Here is a 9,890-nt window from a genome sequence, read left to right as displayed (position 1 = left end):
TCAGTACTTCGTAAGGTACCTTACTAGTAGGTACCAACCTTAGTACCTTAGAACTTCTGAGGCTCGTCCCTTTTGACGCTGGTGGGCCCCGAGGGAACGTCAGCCCGCTTATGTCATTCTCTGTGAAATATGACACTATTAGGTAGCCACAAAAGCTCGTGCAGCAACCTTGACTTTCTCCTCTCAAAACTTCGAGCTTCGGGGAGACAACGCACAGCATGACAGGAACGGACGATCCGCCCGAGGACCTAGAGCTCGCCGCAGACGCCCACGTCAAATATGTTCAAAGTCTTGACACGAGGAAAGATGAACTGGACTATTGGCTGACGGAACATCTGCGTCTCAACGGGGTGTATTGGGGTCTCACAGCCCTTCACCTACTGCGACAGCCTAATGGTCTCCCTCGCAGCGAGACGATCGACTTTGTGCTTTCTTGCCAACATGAAAACGGCGGATTCGGCGCCGCCCCAGGTCACGACGCCCACATGCTCTCCACAGTAAGTGCTGTGCAGATCTTAGCCATGGTGGATGCCTTCGATGAGCTCGAGGCCCGGGGAGCCGGCAAGGCAAAGGTCGGCAAATGTAAGCATTTTGGCAACCGGTTCAAATGGACCTTCACATTGACATCAGAGGCAGACATTGCAGATCTACAGGATCGTGAGACGGGTAGCTTCTACGGCGACGAGTGGGGAGAGGAGGATACACGGTTTCTTTACGGAGCATTCAACGCCTTGTCCCTCCTCGGGCTCCTATCGCTGGTCAATGTCGATAAAGCCGTCAATCATATTGCAACATGCGCAAATTTTGACGGGGGATATGGCGTAAGGCCTGGTGCCGAGTCGCACTCGGGCCAGATATTCACCTGCGTAGCTGCATTACACATCGCCGGTCGGCTTGACCTTGTCGAGGAAGAGAAGCTTGGCCGATGGTTGAGTGAAAGACAAACCCCCGGTGGTGGTCTTAACGGTCGACCAGAGAAGAAGGAAGACGTTTGCTACAGCTGGTGGGTATTGAGTAGCCTCGCCATCATCCGACGGACACACTGGATCGATCGGGAAGCTCTTATAAGCTTCATTCTTCGAAGCCAGGACAGCGAAAACGGAGGTATTTCCGACAGACCCGGCGACATGGTCGATGTCTGGCACACTTGCTTTGGCCTTGCAGGCCTAAGCCTTCTCGGCTACCCTGGTATGGAGGCTGTAGATCCAGTCTACTGTATGCCGAAGAATATTGTCGAGAGGCTAGTCGGCCGCTAAAGAACGCGTTCAAGGTCTCCAGTGAGACATATGTTCGGCAAGTGTTTCGCCTGCCAACAAGGCTCCCTTTGGCCTGTCAGCAAATCTCTCTGCCAGCAATTAATGCCTGCTAAACTTCAAACTGTGGTAGCAAGGATACTGGGCGAGAGAAGAGGGACCTGTTGGTTTTTTCAGGGGCATCGCCAAGTCTCTATGGAGTTTGCCCTGTGAAGTCCTTCAGACATGTCAAATCATACTGTCGAGTATGTCCCGCTCCAAGTGTCGCATGCCTTTATTTCTCGAGTTCAGGTCCAGATGAATCGCTGTGCCTGAGATTTGGGCCACCTCAGGAAGAGACACGTAGCCTATCGGTGGCTTATTTACCGCAACAACGACCGGCCCAAAGGAACGCATATAGCTCCCCGTGCACTATAATACACCCAAACGTTTGGCGCAGATTTGCTCCCAGCACGCGTACCACTTACACTACGATCGTCCTGCTCCTTTCCATAAGAGTGGACTTGACGAAGATCTTGGCGATTGACTGGCATCTAACCTGGAAAGCCCCTATTCCTGGTTCTCTTCAGTTTTATCTACCTACTCTTTGGCTCGCACTGTCATGGCTTCGCCACCACTGTTGGCTTCGCTTCACAGGCGTTGCTTCAACGTGAGTTCAGGCTGGCTATGAGGGGGAGATTGCGCCGCTGCAACTCAGATCAATATCGACAAAAGCCGTGGCCGAGGTGGGCTCGAGTTCTCTCCATAGTTTGTTTGCCTCGAGCAGCGGGCGCATGCGATACTTGCTGCTTCCCCCCTTCCCCCCGCCCCTGTTGTATGCGCAACAGGAAGTGCTGCGAACTCTGCGCATACCCAAAAGCTCACCAAACATCACGTTGCGAAGAGCAAGTATGCTCCTCTCGTTCCTTGGAGACCTTCGCTTCCCGCGCCACCTATCTCCCGTCCCTCAAGGGTAGGCACTGGACTTGCCGCTTGTCGGGCCGCATAGCCGCCACTGACTGAACAACGGCCTCGCTGGTCTGATGCGGAAAGAGCGAGCAGGCTCCTGCCTAGCATTCAACTTGCCCACCCACCATTCTGTGCGTGCCCGCCCTACGTACCGTACTGCGCTTCCAGATTCCTCCACTGCACCTCCCACTCTCGTCCCTACCACCCCAGAGGCTTTGTCTCGTCTCACATGTCTACGATCTGGTAGCCGCCTTCTACCTGCTTCGCAGAAGTCTTGGTGCGTATCGTCCACTCCTCCTTGTTCTTGAGCCGCACGTTTGCCGGCCAGGGACGCGAGAGCCAAACGGCCGTGCCGTTACTCGTTTCCCTAGAGTTTTGGCTGGTACGGAGCAATTTGCCGACATCGCGGTTTCCTTCCTCGTCTGACGGTAAGCGAGACTTCGATACAACGGTAAGAGCTTTCAGCTTCTTGCGTTCGAGACTCCTTGTCTCTTGATTGTTGTATCAAGACCAGCACCGCTCTCTGCTCTTCCTCCTTCGTCCACTACGCTTGACAAGTTGCTCTTTTCGCTCCGGCTCTATTGCTCCAAAGCTCTTTGCTTCCCCTCGTGGTTTGAGTACGCGGTGGCGCGCTCGTCGTCTCCGTGTGCTGCTACTTTCCTTGATGGTACCCGTGCTGCCCCGTCGAGCCTCGGACGCAAGCAGTGTGAGATTCGCTCGTCTGTCTCATTTGCGTCTGCATCTTCCTGGGCGGCTCTGAAGGTGACCCGACTCATGGCTAATTTGGTTTGTTTTTCACAGAGAATGGCGTCTTTGGCAAGCAGCGGGGCTGGCACGCCTGGTCCGACGAACAAGCAGATTCCGCTTCTCTGCATCGTGTGTCCCGAAGCGCCACACTTCTCCGACGTATCACACTTGCTCACACACATTGCGTCCAAAGGACATCTGCACCATGAAACCCAGACCAGGCTCAAGTCGCATCAAGACATCGCAGCTTCGGTCACTCTTGGACAGTACGAGCAGTGGTACAAGGACAACGGCATCGAAGCGCTTTTGGTTGAGCGAATGAGGGCCAAACAGCTCAAGGAGGCAGTGAGAAGCAGGCGCTCGCGTGGCTCTACGCCTGCACCAGCTCTCAAGGTTCGTCTTTCCCTGCAGGTGTCGATACAGGCCCCTGACCTAGGTGTATAGTCAAAGCGACGATCGAAACGTCCCTCAAACTCCACACCTTCGAGGATGGACGACGAAGAGTTTGGCTTGGAACTTCCGCTTTTTCCCCCATTCGTTCCTTCCGACAATGACACGGAGATTCAAGATGGCATGTATGCAAGCCAGGATATGCTATCGTTGAAGGGTCAAGTCTGGCCCGGCATGGGTAAAATGGACCTGGCCAACGAGGACATGAAGCGGACCCGCAATCAGCGCAAGCCTAACTCTGTCATTGAAAAGATGAGGAGGACTTCAGAGGGCATTGAGCCTACGCAGGTTGTCATGACCTCAGAGTTCGAAGTTGAAAGAGTCAAAGGGGTGTATGACAGCTCTTCGCCGGTACCAGGGCAGGAAGATGAGGTACAAGCCTTCTGCAGTCCCTATATCGTACTCCGCTTACCAGACTTCACAGACTCCGAAGAAACAAACAAGACCGAAACGCAGACGAACAGAAGCACTCGCAGAAGTCTCGTCCAATGTTCCCCGCGGTGGAAATCGCCGCTTGGGGCGAGGTGCGCTGGCAAACGGCACAAAGACGCCCAGACTAAAGTCGTCCGATGGAGAGAACGGCATCGACGCCTTTCCTTCATCGCTGGGTGGCTTTCGACACGGACATGACGTATTCTGCGATGTGAGCGGGACTACCGGCATGTTGTCGGCTTTGGGGTCTCGAACCGATATTTTGACTGGTCCAGGGCCTTACGACGGCCGCCCATTCACTCCGCCCGGTCAGGATCAAAAGTACTGACGAACCAGCCCTGCCCCTTGCCCGAAGGAACGCTGACAGCAACTTATTACAGGTACGATGTTCGAGACCCACAGAGCTTTCAGAATATCGATTCCATCCCACATTCAGCCCTAATGTCGCCAACACCAACGTCTCGAAGCGTATCCGCTCGTCTGCTGTCTACCCAGGATCCTCAGAGGGCGGTAACACAAGGCCCTGGACATTTTGGACACAGTACTTACATGACTTTGAGTAAGTGATTCCAAGCCGTGTCCTTTCAAGACGGTCTCAAGACTGACAGCTGGCAGGCACGTTTGGTCACCAAGAACCTGCCTATGGGCTTGATGACGGATCGATCTACGGCAATTCCGTAAAGCCATTCTCCACTGCCGCTCATTTCAACAACATACACCAGGACAGCTTCCGTATTGGTCCGAGTGGCACCTTGCAGCCAAAGCATGGGGATCTTCAGAATTGCGCAACAATAGACTCGCTGCCCGCTTCCGGCAACGGTCATTTCCTCTCGGTACCAGAGTGCAACCCTCTGTTTTCTCAAGATCGAATGTTCCCAACGGCTTATGGCCGCTCAACGCCCAACCCGTCATTGTCCTCACTAGGGTTTACTCCAATCAACTGCGACAAGGACCGGGGGCATGGAACTCATGATGATCCAAATCCGAACCCGCCCGTCAACGGTATCAAGTTGGAACCCCGGCCCCGTGATAGCCTTGATAGTACACAATCAGGGGACACCAAGCACGCCAGTTTTGGCGAAAGCCTCTGGGATACTCGACCACAACTCGAAGGTGGTGAAATTCGGGATGGACTGGGCGAAGAAGCAGACGTGTGACGCCCGTGCTGCTTCACCTTATGAGCCTCTAATCATCCTAACCACCAAACCCAAGTTCGTCGCTTTTCGCCATTGACTGAATCTCGAATGCAATATGTCTCTAGCGAAAGAGCCGCGACGTCAGCCATTATAATGTCTCGCAACAACATGGTTTCGATTTGCGTTTGGCAGGCAGGCAAATGCTCTCGCAGAAGCCGAAAGCTTCTTCTCCAGCGAGGCAGCTCCCAGTCTGTCCAACGCCCAAGCGTTAAGGAGCCGGCCCTTGCCACATACATGCAACAGAGTCTGACGGTAGCCACTGCCATCCACAACCACCGGTGTGATGTCGTTTTTTTCTGACGGAGAGACCTGGCAGTACTAGCACGCCCTTTGTGTATATGCGTTCTTTCAATCTCGATATGATGGACCTGGTGGAGGCATATTAACGTTACCGGGCCTGGTTGTATGTGTGGGCGGGCGGAATGTCGGCCAGCTCCTATTCCTCTCCACCACGCCACAGAAAGTGGCCATGTCAGGGCTCGCTGAGCAATGTGTTCAATAAAGTTACGCTCGGTGGCAGCCAAAGCGCTATTAATGCTGGCAAGTAATTACAATTTTGAAGCTACTACATGCTACATCCACTGACTCCAGTCTACACCATGAACACGTTGTGCTTGTCAGAGCTGCTCAATGCTGGCAACGAGTTGGTCGAGCGGCTTTGAAGCGCATTGCGAAATGACCTCCTCCAACGCTCGGTAGGCTCCTTTGAGCCGACGCACTCGCATACCAAGTTCCATTTCACTTGACTTTTCTGCGGCCACATCAAGCACTTTCTTGGGGATGCGTGCCAATCGAGCAACATTGAGACCATATGAGCGATGAGCAATGCCCTCGCCGACCTCATACAAGAATGTGACTTCCTCCTCGCCATCACTGTTGACGTCGGCTTTAAACTTCATGTGTACATTAGAGACACCATCCAGGCCGTCAACCACACGGGCCAGATTCTGGTAGTGCGTTATAAAGAGGGTAAGGCAACGAGTTTCTGTCACCACGTGCTGCAAGACCGACTGGGCGATGGCGGCGCCGTCGTGAGTGCTGGTGCCACGGCCTAATTCGTCCAAGATAACGAGGCTGCGAGGCGTTGCGGATCGGAGGATGCGGGCCGTTTCAGAAACTTCAACCATGAATGTAGACTCGCCGGTAAAGAGGTTGTCTCTGGCGCCAGCACGGGTGTGGATGGCGTCGCACAGGGTAAGGGACAGGGCATCGGCGGGTACGAAGGAGCCGATCTGCGCGAGGAGGACAATGAGGGCAAAGGCGCGTACAAAGGACGACTTGCCACCCATGTTCGGACCTGTGATGAGGTGGGCCAATGGCGATGGGTGTGCGAGAGTGGTGGTGAAGGGAATGTAGCCATAGTCTATGGTTCGTTCGGCAATGGGATGCCGGCCCTGGGTGATGGATATGGTTGGCTCGCTAGATACTGGGAGGAAAGTCGGCCGGCTATAGCCAGGCTGGCCGGCGACTTTTGACAGTGACAGGAGGCAGTCAAGAGTCGCCAGAGCGGCTACTGCGTCGCGGAGGGGTTGATAATCGGCAGAGATCTCAGCAAGAAGGTCTTTGAAGGCTTTGTCACAGGCGGCAGCAAGTGCTTCCCGATGCTGGTCTCGCTCCGCGATGAGACGTAGCACCTCGGGCGTGTGGAACCGAGAGAGCTTCTTGGTGCCCGAGATCTTGCTCCAAGAGGCGGGGACATTCTTGATCTCGTTGTTGGGTACCTCAATGAGGTACTCGATGCCTGCAACAGCGACGTAGTCGACGGATTTATTTTTGATCTTTTGTGCTGCGACCGATCGATGAGAATCAAGTTCATGCTCGACATGGGCGATGCCCAGCTGATGGTCCTGTATGTCCTCCGTCTGGTGTTCGTCGCGGAAAAACCCGTACTTGTCGTCCTTGCGAGCCGCCTGGAGATTGATGCGTTCCAGATAGGATACGACGGGATCGAGGATCTGAGGTAGGGCACCAACCGCCGAAGTCAGGAGCGTGGAAGAGAACGGCGAATCGGATGGAGATATGTGCCTTGAGTAATGCACGGCAATCTTTTGCAGCGTCTGTAGGACAGACAAAAGTTCCGGTCTAGTGCACTTGCCATAGTAGATGCGAATGAGGCTGCGCTCCAGGTCGGCTTTGATGCTGGAGAGCAGATTCTCCAATTCATTGACTGGAGCTGTTGATTGTTTGTCGAGAAGCTCTTGCACCGCTGAAAGCCTCTGCTCAAGGCTATCCTGATCAAGAAGCGGCCTGCCCACCCATTTGCGGAGGAGGCGCTGGCCAAAACGCGTCAGAGTCTTGTCAACGGCCCAGAACAAGCTACCCTTTTCCGAATGGTCCGTCGCGTTCCGGTATACCTCCAGACTCTCGAGCGTGGTCCCATTGATCAGGACGTGAGATCTGGTGCTGAAGCTTTGGAAGTATTTGGTGAGATCGAAGATGTGCTCCAGGCCATACTCCTGCAAATGGTTGATCATGGCGGAGAGACAGATAGTGACTGGTTCGGACAGCTTCAGGACTTTGTCAAGGAGAGCGCTCGCTGTTTCGTTTTGCGACGCCGCCTTGACCTTGTCGGCGTAGAATTGAGTTACATGCGAGTGAGCTTCAGCGGCCATCGTTGGACTCTTGAGGGTCCTCTCGACACGAGTTCGGTCTCCAAAGACGTTGGTCCTGCTTCCCGACAGATGCTGAATCAGTTTATCGGTTCCTTTGGTGAGCTCGCCAACGATGAGGAATTCGCATGGCGATATATGCAGCAGCCTGGTCTCGATCTCACTTCTCATGAAGCCGTCCTCAAAAGTGTCGTAGATGATATCCCCAGTCGCAGGCTGGACGGCAAGAATGCCCACGTCAACTTTCTCATCACTCCCCAGGCCTTTCGACTTCGTCTCTGTGATGCAGAGTAGATAGCCACCGGCTGGTGATCCACCAGACTGCTGGTCCAGCTCGCCATTCTCGTCGATGTACGTGCCTTTGGTGTAGAGATTCGTGAGCTTGCGGATGAAAGGCGCGTTTCGATTGTCTCCCGCCTTCTTGAGAGCGGCCGTCTCGACTTGACGAACCACTCCTACTTTGTGGCCGGCGGCAACAAGACGCTTTGCATGCACCGGGAGTCGATGTACAGGTATGCTCGCGGATGCAAATCGATCGAGATGGGCTTCTGATGGGTCTGCAGCTAGGCATTAGCAACGCTCAGTGTTGAGGATTGTGGGACTCACGCTCGTCATATCGCATCTTGCCTGGGATGCATACAATGCTGAGCTCTTTGGCCGCTATCCGTGCATCCTCGCCGAAGAAACGGAATTTATACCCGACCTCGACGATGAGGATCGTGTCCATGTGCTTTCGCTTGATGTCCAAGAATTGAACTTCCATCGGCGTGAGCTTTCCAGTCTTGGCCCCCTTCTTCCTTGTCTTGGTCGGCGCTGGATCCTCTTCTTCTTCAAAAGCATCGGCCTCAGCATCGCCTTCCTCAGCCGGGTCTGTTTCGTGCGGCCTACGAGCCCGCCGACTCATGGCATCCGGGTGGCCAAGCTTCTTTACAAATCGCTGGTGAAGGTCTTCGTTGCGGTACCTTAAGACTGGATCAACACCGTCCGTGCCTGCGTCAGCTCCGTTCGCAGAGCCACTTTCGCCATACATGAACTGTCCGGCGCGGCCAGAGACATTGCCCCTGCCCTCGTGGCCGGTGGGTTCCTTGGGCATCAAGCCATTGTCATCCGCTGTGCCACTATCGCCATGCGCCCTGGCTCTCTTTGCTACACGTTCAGTGGTCCTGTTGATCTGACCTGTGTCATCCTCAAGCGGACGCTTCTTTGTTGACTGGCTGTGATCGAGCTGCGCTCCGGATTGCGATTGAGCCTGCTTCCGGAACGCTGCGTCGAGCCCGTTGATCGTCTTAGGGGCGAAGAAGGACGTCAGGGACTGCTGTTTTTTTGCTGATGACGCCTTAGGCGTTGGTGACATTGCGGTGAGGGTCGTCGCGTTTTGGCCGCCGTAGCCTGAAGTGCCGCACGATTGCGAACCGCGGAGACGCTATAAGGAGGCTGGCGCTGTGTGAAGTTTCCAGCAGCGCGTCATCTCAAGACGCGTTGAGTGGCGGGCTCCACCCACAGGTCGCGACTGGCTTATCTTATCGGCTCACCATTCATGCGTTCAAGGAATATATGTATAGAGTACCTCATTGTCATACCAATAAGCGTACTGGAGTATGTACTACATACTTTATAGGTAAGATCCGTAGTACCTGCTAAATAAGGTACGTTCGCTACCTAAGGTTGTAGCGTATATTCGACGTGCGACGACGCTGTGCTCTTCCGTTTGATCATGTGCGAGCCAGAGTGAGACTTCACTGTACAGCGCATACGAACGAAGCACGAAGCAGATGGATGCGCAGTAAAGCATCACGCTCGACAGACAACCTATGATTCCTCTTGGGGAGGCGGAAAATACCCAACCCTTCCTGGCCGGGGTGCCGAAGGTCCAGTCCCCCTTTCCAAGCCCAGCCAGCCAGCACCTACATGAAACGGGCAAGTGAGTGTCGTCCAGACCGTAGAAAATGAGATTGAGGCTTTGTAAACGCTGAGCCGTCTTCTGCCATCGTGCTTGGCCCCTTGCACAGCCCCAGATTCTGCGTTCTTACTATCCATACGCACAGCAGTGTCGCACCAACTTTCTTGGCTTCAGTCCCCGGCGGCTACGAAGTAGAAACAGGAGAGGGTATTCGGTCTCGGCGCTTACCGTGAGGTTTCACAGCCAATGAGAGCTGCTGTGGGGACGAGACGGAGCTCCCCAGGGCCACTAGCTCTCGACTTCCGCAGCGTCGGCCCGCTCAGTGGCAGCAGCTTCATCCACTTGAAATGGCGGC

The 9,890-nt window shown here is 54.5% G+C and overlaps 3 protein-coding genes across 3 annotated transcripts; 2 read left to right on the top strand and 1 right to left on the bottom strand.

The window, feature by feature from the left end:
- Window positions 1-218: 218 nt before the first annotated feature.
- Window positions 219-1,256, top strand: BET2 (Protein geranylgeranyltransferase type II; the record flags this gene model as incomplete). The annotated part of the gene is made up of 2 exons (XM_047982071.1): window positions 219-582; window positions 637-1,256. The coding sequence occupies 2 exons, from the start codon at window positions 219-221 to the stop codon at window positions 1,254-1,256; spliced, it is 984 nt and encodes a 327-aa protein (XP_047838032.1).
- A 1,749-nt stretch (window positions 1,257-3,005) lies between these two features.
- JDV02_001168 (uncharacterized protein) lies at window positions 3,006-4,987 on the top strand (the record flags this gene model as incomplete). Its single annotated transcript, XM_047982070.1, has 5 exons — window positions 3,006-3,341; window positions 3,393-3,770; window positions 3,823-4,151; window positions 4,211-4,389; window positions 4,446-4,987. The coding sequence occupies 5 exons, from the start codon at window positions 3,006-3,008 to the stop codon at window positions 4,985-4,987; spliced, it is 1,764 nt and encodes a 587-aa protein (XP_047838031.1).
- Window positions 4,988-5,552: 565 nt separating this feature from the next.
- MSH3 (Mismatch repair protein msh3) lies at window positions 5,553-9,088 on the bottom strand. Its single transcript, XM_047982069.1, has 2 exons — window positions 8,242-9,088; window positions 5,553-8,192 (listed from the first exon to the last, which is right to left on the bottom strand). Exons 1-2 carry the CDS (start codon window positions 8,987-8,989, stop codon window positions 5,644-5,646), a joined length of 3,297 nt encoding a protein of 1,098 aa, XP_047838030.1. The 5' UTR covers window positions 8,990-9,088; the 3' UTR covers window positions 5,553-5,643.
- Between the last annotated feature and the right edge of the window lie 802 nt (window positions 9,089-9,890).

Source organism: Purpureocillium takamizusanense, chromosome 1, assembly GCF_022605165.1.
Source record: "Purpureocillium takamizusanense chromosome 1, complete sequence".
Classification (NCBI taxonomy): domain Eukaryota; kingdom Fungi; phylum Ascomycota; class Sordariomycetes; order Hypocreales; family Ophiocordycipitaceae; genus Purpureocillium; species Purpureocillium takamizusanense.
Note: the sequence above shows the minus strand (reverse complement) of the source record. Positions and strands in the feature narration are given on the sequence as shown.

Excerpts from the sequence above, each read along its gene's own strand:
- MSH3 (XM_047982069.1), bottom strand. The coding sequence starts at position 8,989 with ATGTCACCAACGCCTAAGGCGTCATCAGCAAAAAAACAGCAGTCCCTG. Across the intron at positions 8,193-8,241 it reads CAAGATGCGATATGACGAGC|ACCCATCAGAAGCCCATCTC; the intron begins GTGAGTCCCACA and ends GCCTAGCTGCAG.